This window comes from Hirundo rustica, chromosome 2, assembly GCF_015227805.2.
Source record: "Hirundo rustica isolate bHirRus1 chromosome 2, bHirRus1.pri.v3, whole genome shotgun sequence".
Taxonomy (NCBI): Eukaryota; Metazoa; Chordata; class Aves; order Passeriformes; family Hirundinidae; genus Hirundo; species Hirundo rustica.
Window position 1 is genome coordinate 21,249,998 of NC_053451.1, and position 17,211 is coordinate 21,267,208.

The following is a 17,211-nucleotide window of genomic DNA, read 5'->3' on the forward strand; positions in this document are numbered from 1 at the left end:
CTAGTGGATGTAAGACATGAGTGCAACCAAACTCAGCCCTGCTACATGCCGAGGAGTGAAACAAGTACGATCTGTGGTTTTAGATGATCCAAGGATGTAACAGAAAAGAAAGGGAAGGAAAATGGGATTATTTAGATGCAGGAAGACATATTTTTTGTTATTTGCTGGTATCAACTCATTTGATATACACACACAGTTGTTTCAAACTGAATTATATTTTAGATTTGTCTGTTGTTTCTGGAAGTTACTGCCAAGAGTGAAAAACCGCATAATACATTTCTAGCATTAAACCATCTATTACTGATGGGTAATGACAGAGTAGAGGGAGAAGGCACCAGTTAGTCTGGATTAGCTCATGTGCTCTGGATAACTCTTTCATGAACCCTTAGATTTCTGAAGTTCTACTAGGCTGTTTTGATTTCCCACTGCTTTTTGGATGAATTGTCTCAATGTCAATGTCAGGCAGTCTCAAGTATTCCCATGATTGTCTGCCTCAAACTTTTTCAGGTAACGTGCCTTTTGATCCCTTTTCTATTGGCTAATTTAATAACATAACAAATACCAGAAAGGCTGCAATAACAGCTTTTAATAAAAGAAGCGTGATTGAGTTTTAAAAGTACAGGTGCACTGCGTTGTTGCTTACATTTTATTTATCTTTGCTTTTAAATGCTAGAGGCACAAAATTTTGGATCTGTAGTGGCTTTCTTGTTTAAATTATGAAGTTTTGGTAGTGAAGTGGGGAATTCATTATTGAAGTCAAAAGGGAGAAAGTTTTTGTAATTACCAAAGAGTTACTGATTCAGATGCAGGAGGGAGATAAAACCAGAATCCTCTTTTACTAATTGCTGATTAAAACAAAAAAAAATTTTGCGAGATGCACTGTAAATATTCACCTTACAAAATCATCTAGCAATGCATGATATAAGAAATTATGTCGATCCATCAGTCTGTCTCCTTGACTTTTCGAGGAAATCTACCACAAGGAACTTTAAAGTTGTTTTTTGTAACAGTGATGTAAAAAATGTTATTTTTGTTTTTTATCTTTCTTCAAAGTATATAGGGTTGGTTTTGACCAATAAATGTGGATTTTGATTCTGTTCAGTCCATAATTCCTGCCAGTTCAGTGACAGTCCCTTCTTGATCTCAGTGTATTCTGATCTTTCTCCTGCATCTTTAGACATCAAGCTGAAGCATTTCCTTCCTCATCAAATCTATAGAAGAATTTGGCGCTTGTCTTGGTATTCTGAAAGAAACTCCAACTGGCTGTTGTGATTGTCCTCATCAAAGGCTCTTCCATGATACACACAGAGCATCGAGGAATATATTGTCTTACTGCTTAGAAAGCTCTGCTTAAAAAACTGTGTGTTTGTTTTTGAAAAGAGTAGGATTTCTGAATTGATTTGGTGGGGTTTTTTTTAAAATACAAGCAGTTGAGATTTTTTTGTTAAATCAATGTTTTAACCTTTGTGCTGCTGAACTTTTTAAGTTGGCTAATTGAGATAAGGCCTGGCATAGATGAGCTAAAGGTGTCAGTTCTGTGAGGTGTTAACTTGTGAAACAGAAATGCTCAAAATCACAACATCCTGCTCTCTCTTGTCTACTTGGAATGACACCTACACATGAATGAACAACCAAAAGGAAATATTGAAGTATTCGTGAGGTGCATGAAAGTCCCGATAGTGGCAAGGGTAGGTAGTGTTTCCAAAGAGCAAGACTGTAGTTTAGGGTGGTTTGATATGCCTTCCTTGAATGAATGAGATAAAATACCTGAATCACTCCACTGTTGTCACCTCTCTCCATGCTTACAGCCTATTTATGTGCTTTTTGAGTAGTAGTTATACAAACTCTCTTGACCATCTTGTTACAGAATTCTTAAAATCAATTTGCATTGCATCTGTGGCAGTTTGGTAGGAGTTGTGTGGGCTCTGCTTTGACTCTCTGCCCTTCTTTCAGAGGGTACCATTTGACTCTTCCAAGCCTGTTTCTGCTCTGCTAAAGGGGGTAAGTGCTGCTGCCCTGTTTTGGTAAGGCATCCTTCTGACTGAGAGGTGAAAGACCAGATAGAGCCTTCTTTTTACTGATGCTGAGAGAGCTTGAATACAAACTACATGAAGGCCTGCCGTCTCTGAGGGCGATGTGAGGGAATCCTGCTGGGATTTAATTCCGTGTCTGAGTCATTTGAGCTTGTTTTTTGACCCATTAATAATAAACCCTTGTCACACTACTGTTGTTGCCTTTTGTTGGAGTCATTACATTCCTCTGGAGTCTCTGTAGCCATTGTCTGCTTTGTTTCTTTGGTTTTGTTTTTCTTTACTAGGGATAGATTTTTAAGTTGGCAGAAGGCATGCAATTCAGTTCCCACCACCAGAAGACTCCGTGCATTTGCGAGGGGTATGCAAAAGCCATGCGAGCTCCAATTCACGTTCCCTTTGGGAAGTGCAACTTCCAGTCTCACTTAAGTAGGTGTGCAGCCTTAGTGGGCTGGGAGTTCCTCCTCCTTGCCATTCATTCTGCAGCCCTTGCTGGCAAATGAAGCAGTGCCACAGAGGAAGCTATAGGAAAAGCCACCAAGGACCCAGGAATGTGCTGTGGGATATTCAACCCTGCAGAAAGCTCTGCTCACCCTTTTGTGCGTGCGTGGAGGCACGCACAGGCTCTCCCGATGGGACAGGTACCTAATGTATTTGAAAGAGCCTCTATGAGCTCTGGCTTTCTGCTTTCTGTGTGTGGGCCATTTCAAACAGACAGCTTTCTCAGAGGGGACAAAGGTCAGTTTAAAATTTTTAGGTGTACTATGTAATGCAAGCTGTTGGCAGATTTGGAAGATACCCGTGAAATCTTTGTCAAGGAAGAGGCCTTTTGTTTCCAAGAGAAAGTTTTGGATGCAGAGTGGGAAGAGGAGTGTTTGCTAGATGTGTCTGTTTTGAAAGCCACTATTGAATTAGGTGTAAACTCTGAGCCTGGTTCATATTCCTCAGGGCAGGGGAAGATGAAATCTGTTGTTTATCTGAGGGTAGGTTTTCCCCAGGGTGCTTATATACACTACAGAATATTCATTAAGCTGTTGGCATTGTATCTCTAAATCTTTTCTTTGATTTCAGGTCTTAAGTTAAAAAGACAAGCCAGATATCCCCACTCCTCCCAAAATAAACCTAAGTTGTGAAACTGTCCTTAACGCTTTTGCTGAATGAAGCACAAACACCTCTACTGTGTTCTGGCGAGCCCTGTTTATCAATGTAGACACTCTTCTGAGAGCTGTTTCACTGTGTCCACATAGTCTTTACCTGACCTTCAGAAAGACTGATGACAAAGGGAATAGTTGTAAGGCAGATTACTGCCTATTTCAGATTTGGGGTTATCTGTGTTTTCTAGCACTTGACATTGAACAACTACCAGGGACAGAAGAATTTTTTTGCTTCTCTGGAGTTACTGTCGGCTTTAAAGCAAGAAGCCAGGAAAGGGATGTGCCATTTATATAAGTTTAGAAAACCTTCAAAACATCTCTCTTAACATTTTCATTAAGAGATATAGGGCTAGTGTTGTGATAGAGAAGCTTTCCAAACTGGCTTGAGAAGATAAGTGCATTTTCTTTGTTATTTTGCATTCCACTAATATTGTTATCATTGTGCTGCCATTTTAGCTATACAGTTGCTCATATTTTCTACATCGCTTTTAATATTGCAAAAAGGATACCATTAAAAATGAGTAGGAACAAAATGGTTAGCTGGTTTTAACAGAGGTAGCACATTTCAGCTCAGCTGTTGCAGAGGGTCAAAGACAAAGGAGATTTCAATTTCTAGGGCTTTGCTTTAAGATGGAAAGTAAACCCTGTGGTTCAAAGTCATGAAGGTAAGAAGTGAATTTGGCAGTTCACAGAATTGTTGCTAAGATAAAGTGAGAGGAAGGTGAGGGAAAGGGAGTGTTCAATGGGAAGGAAGAAAATAGTCTACTTAGGAAGACTTAGAAACAGATGAAGCCATGAGAAACTGAACAAAACACCATCATAAGTGGGTTTGCCGTACACTTAGACTTAAGCACACATTTTCGATGATGCTCTTCTAGAAATTGCTACTATGAAATGGCTTTTGTGGACTTGAGTTTTAACACAGCACCTGCGACTACCTGCACGCCTTGTTTGGGGTGATAATATTGTTTCAAGAAATTAAGGATAATTCCATTCTGCTTTTAAGGTAATTTATAGGGTTTTTTTAATTTGCTTCAGAGTGAATGGTAGTGATCTGCCCTTCCTTCAAGTGACCATTACTTTTACAGGATATTTAAGGTAAAATAACCATATACAAAAATGTAGATTATAGCCACATTTATCGAAGTGATTGCTATCAATTCAGACTGAGTAGTAATTTTTTAAAGAAATTCTGAAATTTTACATTTTTCGCTTGTCCCAGTGATTCCCCTTATCCTTTTTATATTAAGTGGAGTAACCAAGATACCTGGCTGAGACATGAATCTTTCCTAACAGTACACTTTGTACTTATTGTACAATTAGTTCCGAACTGTACACTATAAAAGATGTTTAAAAACATCTAGACTAATATGGAAATTACGTAACTGTGGTGAAAACTTCAAAAGAAAGCTTGGGGGTTTCCCCCCACCCCCTTTGCTTTGTTTAGGTACATGTTTGGGCTGGATTTTTATCCGTGCACTCTTGCAACTCCTTCGTATTTGTACTCTTAAGTAACTGGTTCATCAGGAACCTTTAATGAAGTTTATAATCTCACGCTGGGAAGATACCTTTTTTTGTTTTTTTCTTTTTCCTAGTTTCCACGTTCTTTTTAGGGTGTGGTTCAAACTAAAATGAAATTTAGGTTGGTCTTTCCTTTTTTGACCTGCCAAAGGGTTTGTTCTGTTAGCATTGCTCTGCTCCCTGTAAATCAGACATTCTTCTTGGGCTGCGTCAGGTTGCTAATGACATGATTAATGCAGGAAGGGTAGAGAAGGATGACGTAGTGGCTCAGGCAAAGTTTACCTGAGAATTATCTGTAGCTCTCTACTGTTTAGTGTCTGTGTGAGTCATGGCCTGAAGCTCTGCCATTCCCTGTTCTTCAGCTGGGCAAGATCACACTTACCTCATTCTATGTATGCATTTCTCCCTTTCCTGCCAGATCTGATTAGAAGTACTTTTGTTTTAAACTGTGTTTATGAAACATTCAATACACTTTTTGCAGATAGCTGACCGTAAGGCTAAATGAAAAGCGCCATTAGATATTTGTGATCCAGATAGCTTTAGAAACTTTCTCTGTCCTTACATGAATTCTGATTTTTATCAGCTGAAGTCTTTTTCACGTTCATGGCTTTAACAGTGATAGTGTTTTGACATTAGTGAGCTTTGCAATAGGGCCGTGAGTCAGTTGCTGTCTGTCAGTAAAACCTCCTGTTTCTTCTTGTGTATTTGTACAGATAAAAGCTTACAAAATACAAACAGCAAGTTTGTGCTGCTGTCTCCAGCTTTTAAACTTCCTTGGGCTGCAGGTGCAAGAGTTCCCATCAGATTTGGTTCACCTACTGATTCCTTAATGAGACATTTGGGAAATTCATGTTACTGATACGAAAACATGGGCTTGTTTTCTGATACTCTTTGAAGCCTTGGTCATTCCCTTACTGAGGGCTGGCTCCGTGTACCTGCAGACAATATTTCTTCTGCTATATGTGTATGTAACTGATACTTAGAGTTCTTTAACTGTCATGTGTTCTCAAGTCTCTTTTAAAAGACCAGAATGAAGTCTGCATAGAATTTTCAAGTAATGCGGATTAGTTTTTCAAGATTATCTTGTGTTCTCTGTAGAACTGTCACAAAGTCTTTGGCATCCATCAGGACTTTAGCTTTCCTCAGCTGGAACTGTCACCTTTTCTCTGTATGAGCTGCTGTCTGAATTATCTTGTGCAAAAAGTGCTCAATGTTTAGCTGTACAAGGATATGCTGAAAGCAGGCTATCATCTTCCAGCCAGCTTGTATCTCACAACCTGCCAAAGCCTATATTGGGAGCACAATGTGTGGGAAAAAGTTCTGAAATGATAGACAGAAAAATGTCTTGTGGGAAACCTAAAATGCCTCGAGACTCATTCTGTTAATAAAGAATGTTTTTACAAGCACAGCATCATCCACTTCGCTTTCAGACATTTTCAAAAATGAAAGCTTGGGAGCATAACATTTGTGTAGAATGTAAACAACCTTGATAAGCGGAAAAGTGACATTTCTTGGAAATAACATTGCCTTAAGAGAAAAGAATGGTCAAAGGGAATAATTAGCAAGAAAAAACCCAAAACCAACCCAACTTATTTCTAAAAGGCTCAGCTACTTCTTCTATTGATGCCTGAGATAAAATTTTATGTGCACTTTGATTACATTTTGCAAACATATCTTAAAGGAAAACAAGCATCCTATGATCTGTTAATCTCAAAAGGTGCACCAGATGAGTAAATTCTTATTGTAAACATATCATTAAAATATCTAAAAGTTCTTGAATGCAATATGAACACATTTTACATGCATCGCAGCATTTGCTAATGGAGTTAATGATAATAATTAAACAGATGCCTGAATGGGGATGGCAAAAGTTCATGTTCAGCTTAATGTTGTCTGTATTTGATTTTCCTGCTTTTAAAGGAACTGTTTATATAAAAGAGTAACATAGATTTTATTCAGTGAGTCGGTGTTTAGGCAAAAAATACGCATATTGTTTGACACGTGCCTTTATGTAAGCTGTGTTTCTAGAATCTGTCTTTCAGTTTGAGCAGTGGAATGGTATCTCTGGCTTTTGTTTTACGCTGGTGCAATAGCCAGTGCCTTGGCTGTAGAACTGATCTTTTGCTTTTTGTCCAAACCCCTCTTCTTTCATGCTTGCAAATAGAAAATGATAGAAAATGAATCAAACATGGATTTAAAATGCCTTTATTTTTTCTTTTTTTTTCTTTTTTTTTTTTTTTTCCCCAGAATTGAAAGGCACCAAATGAAGTAGAAGTGTAAAAAAATAACTGATCCATAAAACTTGTACCTTCACTTGTGCAGGTTTATGAGGCAGGATATCACCGCCCTCCAGTTCATCAGGTTGTGGTTACCTCTTGCTGCACAAAGCAGCTAACAGCCCTGTAGAGACAGAGAGCAAGCTCTGCCTGGCTCCTTGCCTCAGGCAAGCCCACAAATCCAGAGGAAGCTCTGATTGAGGAAGGACCCAAGAGGCAGGAAACAGATGTTGGCAGCAGTGTCCTGGCTCAGGTAGCCAGATAACAAACGTACCAAGCCAAAATAACTAAGTGGGTTAAATGGCTCTAGCTGTAGCTCAGTCATATTTATTGGGCTACTTAAATCTAGGTTTACCTAAGGGGTACTGTGCCTTTTGCTCATGCTCTGCTTTGTCTGGCACTTGTGGTGTGTTGTCAAGCTGCAGAGACCCTGTCTGACAATACCAAGGTCACCCACCATGTGTTTCGGTGTGAAGTTAGGTGCCTTTCTCAAAGGCTTGCTAGGGTCATCTTGGTATTTCAGTAGTTAATATCTTCTGTGTGGCCAAAGATCATTATGCATAGGGGGATGCAAAAGGACGACATGAGTCTTACATGTTCAGAAAAGGTCCTGTGAAGTCTCCAAAACAATGCAGATTCAGTATTTTATTTTTGCTATGTATGCCTTTCTTCCTATGGCTTTTGTTAGTACATTAGTTGTACCAGCACCATAGGAAGCCTGCAGCAAACTATTTCACTTGGGTGTTAGCACCTTATCTTCCAGGGAAAGTGCATAGAAATGCATTTTCCAATGTGCTTTCAGGCTTTGGATGTTGCTGGTATCCATTTGTCAAGAGTCTCATATTGTCAAGTTCAGGAGTCTCGTATTACAAGATCCCAGAAGGATATGGGGAATCTCAGGGTTAAAAAATAAAATAAATTTTAAAAAAACCCGCACAAACAAACCCACAACAAAACAAAAACTCAAAGAAAAGCCCAAATAAACAAAAGAAACAAACCCTCCACCCTTGAATAGAACAAGTGGAACTGAAAACAACTATGATCTTGTTGTGGGGGTAAGCATGATGCTTAAGGGTTGTGCCGTGAAGGCATCACTCGGCAAACAGAGGTGGTCCATGCTTGTGATGCAGTGGAACAGCAATGCAGAGGTCCGTGCCTGGAGCCTTTCTTTTGGCTCCTCTGGCTTTTTAGAAGGGGCTGGACAGCACCTCTGTGATGGGATTTCTTGCATTTTGTTTGAGACTCTACATCTTTCCAGTGTTTCTCAGAGGCAAAGCCTTTGTTCCCGGTTTGTTGGTGGCCTGCCTGTACTTTAAACCCTTTCAGGATAGTTGCTGCCTGGCTTCTGGCTCGCTGTGAGAGCCCTTGGTCTGAGCTCCTGCAGGTCGATAGCGGCCGGGTAATTCAGAGGGTTTCTCAGTGCCCTCTTGCTCTTTGGTTTAACAACGTGAGAAAAGTGCATAATGTTACAGTCAGAGATCTTCCTTCAGTCCTGCTCTAAATTTCCCCTTGGGAGTTGGTGAGTTTGTCTTGTTTTTAGATAGCCCTGATTTTCCCTCATCTCCCGTGATTGCTGCCACCACCATTTTTCCATTTGAGAAGGTGTTTCCAGAGATAACCTCTTAAGCTTCCTGAGTGCAACCCTGTGACATCCTTAATTTGTACATGTTATTTTCTGCCGCTTCTCTAGCACTGGAAATTTCCATTTCCCAAATCTCTTCAGGAGCAGTAGGACAAAACTCACTTTGTGCGGGTGATGAGGCATAGGTGGTGTATTTCTCTTTTAGATCTCTATAACAAATACTTTTCATTGCTGAATTTACTAAATCCCCCTTGTATGTATATATTGGAATGTGCTGACTGGGGATTTGTTTTAATATCATATAAAGGTTTTTCTCTTGCAATGACTCTCCTAAATGGATGAAAAGGATAACAAGAAGTCACAAAACCTAGCACTGCTGTAGGATTTTAGAAGCTGTTCAGATATGAAGAGTTTTTTCCTTAGCTGAATGCCACTTAGTAAAAGTGGAACGAACCTATGTAAAAGTAGTGGATCTGGTACTTCTGTCACTAAACTGTTGTTCTAGGGAAGAAGGACTTTTTAATCTGTTTTTCAGTCATTCCCAGTGGTGGGGATGGACCAGCTGAGAAACAGAATTTGATGATAGTAAGTTTCAGCAAATTTCACTCCAGCAGCTTCCCAGGCAGGAGGGAGAAATCTTGATGTGAGCTTGTGGACCTACTTATGTTTTTTTCAAATGCCAAATTCATGGAAAGCCAAACCACATTGGTTCCACTGTTTGTAGAGCTGCTTGCTCTTTTCTGTGGTGGCTTTTTTAAATCAAATTATGTCTGCCTTTGCTAAACTTCTGTTGTGTTGCTAGCTTTACTGTGTATGTTCCAGTTGCTAAAATACAAGAAGCCGCAAATGGCACCAGTGTAATAAACAAGAACAAATAAGGACAGTCTGAAATGCTGTTACTTGCAGATAGTTGACTTAAATTCTGAAATAAAAAAATCCTTCTGTTTTTGGTATTTATTTTATTTATAACTTTCTTACACCACTATGAATTTTTTCTTCCACTGGAATAAATACAGGAGGACTACTGCTCACTTGCAGCTATTTAAGAAATGCAAGCAATGAAAGTAAATATCCTTCAGATTTGAGAATTCGTTTTTATCTGAAAGTAATGATTTTACATTCTGAATGTTAAATCTATTTTCAATTCTGTATGCATGCTCCTTAGGCAAATTTTTGAAAACATCATCTTCTGATGAAAGTTCAAGTTTTTGATTTTTCATCTTTTCTCATTTCTGATTACCATTTAATATAATGAAATAATCACCATGATGCTTCTGCTTACTTTAGCTGTAGTTATTTATAAATAACAAGGATTGGGCATGGAAAGCTATGATTATAAAAGAAATTTAGCCTGGTAGATATCCTTCAAAATCCTCTTGCTTATGTATGACAACAGTATGAGATTATATTCAATTTAAATTTGAGTCCTGTATTTAAAAGTTTCTGAATTTCTGTGGTCCAGCCTCTTCTTTGAAACCTTGAAAATTACCTAGTTGAAGGTTGTGTCTGCATGATCCTTACTACAGAATTGCTCCAGTTTTCTTTAGAGACCCATATAGAGACCATCAGGCAAAATGTTTTTATATTCCCTTGTCACGCTGCTTCAAGACAGGTTTCCCTCTGGTAAAATGGTTTCCTTTATTACTTATTTGTTTATATTGATAGTAGTTTCCCTTGTAAGGTTAATTACTGTTTTGAAGAAATTGTAATTTCCTGTTCTCTTGTAACTTGTTTACTTTAGATTTGTTTGGGAAATCTTTCTCTTTTGAAGGTGTAATGCTCCAAGGGATGATTCTTAATCTTTCTTACCTTTTCCTCTCTCTTTTCTTCTAATTTTAGGTAAGAATGAGTTTTGCAGTGATTTTTTGGTTTTGAAGAATTTCTGCATGGGTAAAGTATTAATCTGTCTATCTTCCTTAAAGACATGGTGTTCTTTTTCTCTGAATTTAAGGGAGGAGGGGGAATTCTTGGCCAAAACTAGTGCTATGCCCTTCTAAATACTCTGATACAGTTGCTGGAAGAGAGATTGAAAATTTCAAGTGGGTGTTTGGGTTTTTCTTAATAATTTTCTATATGCAGGGTGATAGTAAAAATGTACAAGCGAGTTATTAACTGTCAGTTAATAGTAATTTGGAGAAGTTTGAAATATATTTCCCTTAAATGAAGCAGTGTACTGCTTCAGGTTTCTTGCTGAGTACCTGCATGCTCAAAAGGCCCTGCCCAAGTATATAATAAGGCTTATATAGTAGAAGCCCTTCATCTGTCTATATCCAAGAAGAATTTAAAGCTAGCTAGTAAAGAGTAGGTCAGCTAAACACACACTGAAAATTAAATGGTCATTCAGCAGGGTAATTTTCACGCGTTGCAATACCAGGAATTCAGAGCTGTTTCTCCTTTTTTGAAATAAAAAAGCCTGGCATGTTTTTACTGTGTAATAATGATGTGAGGACTGTACTGAACCATGTTTTTCCCTCCACAGCCATTACTAACTGTAGATTTGGAAGCTTCCTGTTAAGAGGCTGCAGTCTCAAGGGAAAAAGATCTTTCATTTAGCAAGCCTAGAGACAACTTCTGATTATAGGAGAATTGGTTTATTGTGGAAAGTAATGCAACTATAAATATGACTTCCTGTGCAGTAGACATGTTTGCCAGTTTCTGGCAGCTTGAAAAAGGAGAGCTTGTCTGGTTACAATTCACAATCAACCTATGGAAAGGAGTTGGGAACAGCAGCCCATTTCTTTTATCAGGGACACTCTTGGTTCAAACTACTGCAGTTCTGCTTTTTTGTTCTTTTTCCTATACATATACAGTTTTAATTAATCAGTGAGGGGCCCAGCATGAGGTAATGCTACAAATCAACAATTTGAATCCTGTGATTCTTAATAGAGAATTAATGGAAGCAGAGGTATTGCTATCTCCTTGGTCAGAAAGTATGTCATTTGGACAGCATCTAAAGGCAGGCTCTGGGCTGCTGTGTGCATAATATTCCTTTGGGATTTGTCTGGTTTTAGAAGATTAAAAGAAGAAATAGTGTAATTCACACTGGGAAATAAACCTGATCTTTAAAATTCTCTAGCATATGTATTGTCACAACTTAGTCAGAAGGACCCTCTGTAGTCATCTTGTCTGATCCTTTGGGTAATGTAAGGCAAAAATCTCTTGCTTATTATTCAAACAGATTTTGTGTGGGCTTCAGCCTCTAATAAAGTCACCACAAGCTGTGTTAATTTTGAATTTTTCTCAAGTCTTTTAAATAAGCACCTTCCTTGCCGTTCTATCTGAAGGGCCGTTAGAGATGTTCTCGAACGAAAAGTTTTGAGATGCTGTGCTTTTGGAGACAGAGCTTGTAGTTGTCTCCAGAGGTGGGTGTATGGTGTTTGTCTTTATCTTTACGGCTCCCCATGAAACTGGATCTCAGGTGACAGTGAGGAAGAGCTGGGAAGCAGTGTGACAAGGACAGTAGGATAGAAAAGTAGTGGCACTTGATGGCATGAGAGTGAAGAAACGGTGTGAGAATGCTGGCATCAATCACTGCTTCAGAGAAGTAAGAAGACATTGATCTAGGACTTAAAAGGTGGGATTCCTATACTTGTTCTCTATATACTGGCCTTGACCTTGTTCTTATTTTTAGAGTAACCAGACTTAGAAGAGATTCAGGCCTTTAGGTAGTGGGTCTCAGTGGGAGAAACCTGAGAGGAGGAAAGGGGGAAAGCACTTATGCCCCATGTCCTGCACACACTCTTGCTTATGTACTTTCTCTCACTCACTGTTGTCCTTCCCTGGCAATCTCTTTTGTTGGTTAAAGAACTACCGTGTTCGAGAGCTTGAGGCTGAGCACAGCTGTAGTTCCCTCTCTGGTGTACTGCATTAGTTTCACTCTGTCAGCTACCCACCTCCATATGCTCTTTCCACTTGTGCTCTGTCCAGCTGCCATGCAGTGAGTGTTATGTACTCCACGAAGGACCAGACACCTGGACATTGTGCCCCTGCTCTGGGCCACATCAGCATGCAGTGCATGTATACATACTGCACACACAGCACGAGCCTGGGCCATGGGGACAGCCTTGCTGCAGTGCAGTTTTCTTTTTCTCTTCTGTGCGTTGTTTTCTGAACGGACAGTAGCTTGCGGGCAGGGAGGAAAGAACAATACCCTGTGAAAAAACCCTATATTTCATTTCCTTGAGGTCAGATTTTGCACTGGTTTTATAGAGTCACTTTATGTCATTCAGTTAAGAAAACAGTTAATAGACCTACATTTGAGTACAGATAGAAACACTACTTTCTTTGATCTGAGGTCTGTCCTGTGACTTAAAGGAGCCACATTCCTACAGACAAACTGTCTCCTCTGAATGTCTTCAATATCATAAAACTCATAATCTGGGGAAGAAATGAAGTATGCAGTTCAGATTATTTGTTTTGAAATATAAATTTAACTAGAAGAAAAAAAATAATTAAATATAGATGTAGATTACATCACTTGTTCTGCAGTACTTATATTTTCTACAAGGATACCAGTTTGCTGCCAAAATATGACTCAAAAGATCAATAGCAAACAATCTGTACAAGTTTACACAAGAGAACTGAAGTAGTTCATTCCATAAGCATTGTGTTTTAAAAGCACACATTTCAAAAATAGATACTTCTTTGGGAAGGCTGCTTTCTTAATTTTCACTGTTGCTTTCAGAAGTATGTCCAAATAGTTACAGGGTTGGCTTTTTTTTTTTTTTTTTCTGAGAAATCTGTTGCTGCACACTGAGGATGTAAGGGAATTGGAATGGCTATGGCTCTGAATGCTTGAAGTTAACAGAGGTCAGTCATAATATTTCTGGCCACAAAAACAGTTTTAATTTTTTTTTTTTTTTTTAAATCACAAGTTTGATGCATATTTATTGTAACAAAGAATTGAAATGGAGGTCTGGAAGGTACATGGCTATTTAAGGCTATGCTGATCATGGTGGCTGTGGTTGCGGGAAACTCATTTGTCATGTCTTTATAAATATTGCTGTGCTGTGCATTTAATGTTTGATGTGTTTTGATTCCTTTAAAACACCCTGGGGGGGGGGGGTTATCTAAAAATCTATGTATTAAAAAGTGAATGATACTTTCTCCATATCTGTGCTTGGTTAATACTCTACAGAAAAAAATTACTTTCACAACCATACTGCACTAATAGACATATCTCTTATATTTATATAGTCCTTTTTTGTTGAGAGTGTCAAACATTCTTCTTCTCAGACATTGTCTTCAGAGTTCTTTTAATCATCTCTATGTTGGTGCATTTACCAAGCCAATTATCAGAAGGGAGAAGGAAGGAGAGCTGCCAACTCTCCCCTGTTTTTTGTTTCTGAGATTAGAAAGTTTCACACAAATTTCTCAAGCTGTAAGAGGAGTTTAGGAATGTGCAGTTTAGGAATGAATCCTATCCCTTTTGTCCAGCTCATGCTTTTTATTAAACTCTTTGGCTCTTGATTTTGCATTATCTACCCAGAAACTGATAGTCACACAGTCTCCACAGCATTTCCAACAACTCCAGAGGCATCCTGACCATCTACAGATAGTAATGTTTGATAGCACAGGGGCCTTTTTTATGCTACAAATGTTTGCGTACATCATTGCCTTTAGATTTGAGAAAAAGCACACATTTTAGAAAAGCAACTGAAAAAGGTAGAAATTGGACAAATTGGAGTAGGTGGGAAAGAAGGGCAACTGAGGTACTCAGGGATTTCAGCTCTGGGTGTATTGCTGAATGTTCCTTAATTTTGGCACTTATCTGTTGAGATTATGAGAACAACCTTCATTATTCTTAGCGGTTCACCCACCACAAAGGTTTGTTCTCCTTTTATAGAGGACTTGTCAAAATACTATGACAACTAGGCTGATTTTAGACAAACAGATCCTGGCTCTAAAAAGACAGTAAGTCCTGCAAGTCGAACATGGAGGGCAGCCATTGGCACTGGGAGAAGTTAGAAACCACAGATTGTTTTCTCTTTGGATGAAGAGCTTGAAGCAACGTAAAGTTAATTGAAGAATTCCTTGAAAGTGAAGTCAGCCTAAAATAAAAGCTTCGGGGTCTGTAATTTACTAAATGTGAAAGCTTTGTGAGCAGTAGTGAACATAAAAGTTTGAAAAAAACATATTTTAGTAAACATATCTGGCTTGTGTTACGGACTGTTCTGTTTCAATTATTTGTCCCAATAATGTAGATTTGCAGTATGATCTCTAATTAGGCACAGTTTGATTTATTGAGCTGGCCCCACATAAACCGTGATGTCATGCTGTACTGCTCAAAATTACAGCTCTGCTCTTGCAGTTTAAGGATGATTATTTTTAACTTTGGAATGCTTCAGTTTTGTGCATCTTGGCTTTTAGCTTTGTGAACTTAAGATGTGCTCTGCTCCTCTCCTCCTTCCTCCCCCCAGATCAAAGCAATCTAGAACAAAACCTATGGAAATGGAGTTCTGAACACTCTCAGCTTTAATTCTTGTTGGTAAATAAGAAAGGCAAGACTCTTCATGCTTGCTGTCAGGAGGGGTTGAGAAATAAGTACAAGAGGTATTGAACTATGTTTTGCCAGGTGTCCAGATGCTGATGCCATTCCTGAGCAGGAATGCTTCATTTATGTCTCCAAAACATCTTAGTTTTCTTTTGATGCTATAATTAAAGAAAAAGAGAGGGGAGAGAAAGCAGGGAAAAAAATCCAACCCTACACACACACGCACATAAAGAAGAGAGGTGGGATCTGCACTGCCTATTACTGCAGATAATAATTATTTACTAGGAATGGGAATTCTCACTCACATGAGTTTTTACTCACATATGAGTTTTACTCATATGTGTTGCATTTTCTGCTTGTTTCCCACTTGAATAGGAAAATTTGCCTTTTGTTAAACCAAGGTCTGTTCCAAATGCAAAAGGAAGCTTTGGCCAGGAGGATTTCTGCATTTCCCTACAGAGGAGGTGTTCTGCAGCGATGAGCAATGTCCCTTCCTACCAGCATTCCTGATCTGGACTTGTGGGCAAAGGGCCAGCACACACCAGAATGTGGAGGAAGGAAGAACTGAAAGCTGGATCTGAGTATGATCTCTCCTGCCAGGCTCATTGAGCATGTTAAGAACAGAACAGCATTTCAGGGCCGTGGGAGTCTTTCTGTGGAGGTGTCAAGACTACTTCAGGAGAGGCCCCCATTGCCTGACAGCATACTAGGTAGGGAACAAGAATAAAGGCATGTGGGCATCACAATTATACTGGGGGCACTTAATTACCTAGTGATATCAAAGGTGGGAATTGTGTTTGGAAGGCAGTAGCTGTGGCAAAGGAAGGCAGACTCCGTTTTCTAGCAATTTCCAGTGATTTCTGACAGGGAGGGGAAGGTGAAATTACCTTCCTGTGGATTTTAGTGGGAAGATTCCGTGAGCTGTGCTTGGTAGTGATTGCAGTGTTTCAGGCTCATGTAGGTTGAGAACAATGCACGTTGAGTCATTGCAAAGCTGTGCTTCTTACGAGGAGCCTTGATTATATATAGCAGCTGACTCTGTTTCTAGGCTATAAATTGATTACAGCTTAAAAGACTCATAAAAAGTCATGGGATTTCTTAGGGTTTTTTATAAGGATATTCTCAAATGAGTATCACATTTTTAGTATAATCAGTTGTTGACTAATATATTGGTTCTTAGATGTGTGACTGCTCGTAGTTGTCCTATAACTATATTCAGTTTAGGTAATGAGGCTTGGAGACAGTGTTGCTGCAGGGGAAAAGGGGAAAGGAGTTCATATCCTTTCGGTGCTTCGGTGCCAGTAAATGTAAATAGATGGAAAGTGTGTACAAGTTTGCTAATGAATTTTATGTAGAGTGGAAAGATTGGATGTCTGAGTTCATCTGCTCTTTTTTTTGACCTGGCAAAATTGCCAACTGAAACTAAATTTAACCATCTAGAATAAGGTGAAAGCGTTAGTTCTTTGAACATTGGCTCTCTGGTTTGCTGTCAGTTACAGGGGCCTGTAATGTCTTGATTCTAACATGGTACACAGTAAAAACAGCCAACATTTGCTTATGAGCAGATCACCTGTCTTGTTGTGATGAAATGAAATTAAGTAAGTGTTAGGTTTCAGATAATTCTCTTGTGAGATGCTCATGTTTTGTCTTGTGTTAATATATGTTTGGGGTTATTTTTATTATCAGTTACAAATCTGAATATAATCTCTTTTCCGGGATGGTCATCAGCATAGTTGAAATTGATCTTGCCCGGAGATCTGAGTGAGGTGGCTGTCGTGGACTGTGTGTGTCTGAGCACATGCATTGATTTTGTCCTCACTTTCTTTAGTGGATCTGGCAGTACACTTGGTACAGAAACAGTCAGACCTTGAGGAACTTATGACTGACAGCAGTTTAACGCTTTTCTGTGTACTAAATGACTGGTGAGGGTTTGGGGTTTTTTGGTTTTTTTTTCTTTTCTTTTGGCAGCTCTTCTCCTTACACTTCCATAAACTTACTTGCAGAAACTGGTTCTGGAACTTAGAGGAACAGCTTGCTTCTGAGAGCAATAACAGCTTCTCCATCATTTCATCTTGTCACTAGAACTGGACGTTCATCCACAAGCTGTCTCACAGCTCTGTAGTTAAGGACTGAAAATACTCTGTGAGGATCTTTA

At 39.0% G+C, this 17,211-nt stretch overlaps 2 protein-coding genes across 6 annotated transcripts in view; one reads left to right on the forward strand and one right to left on the reverse strand.

Annotated features, from left to right (window-relative positions):
- CMSS1 (cms1 ribosomal small subunit homolog) overlaps positions 1-17,211 on the forward strand; it is a 222,888-nt gene that overhangs the window by 104,653 nt on the left and 101,024 nt on the right. The window contains exon 2 of one of the 5 annotated variants that reach the window (XM_040089131.2): positions 15,432-15,766. The exons of the other annotated variants lie outside the window; for them this stretch is intronic. Within the exon in view, the coding sequence (XP_039945065.1) occupies positions 15,640-15,766 (127 nt within the window). The 5' untranslated portion in view covers positions 15,432-15,639. The remainder of the gene's footprint in view (positions 1-15,431; positions 15,767-17,211) is intronic. 5 annotated transcript variants of the gene reach the window in all.
- Positions 1-17,211, reverse strand: part of FILIP1L (filamin A interacting protein 1 like) — a 188,514-nt gene that overhangs the window by 102,641 nt on the left and 68,662 nt on the right. The gene's annotated exons all lie outside the window — the stretch shown is intronic.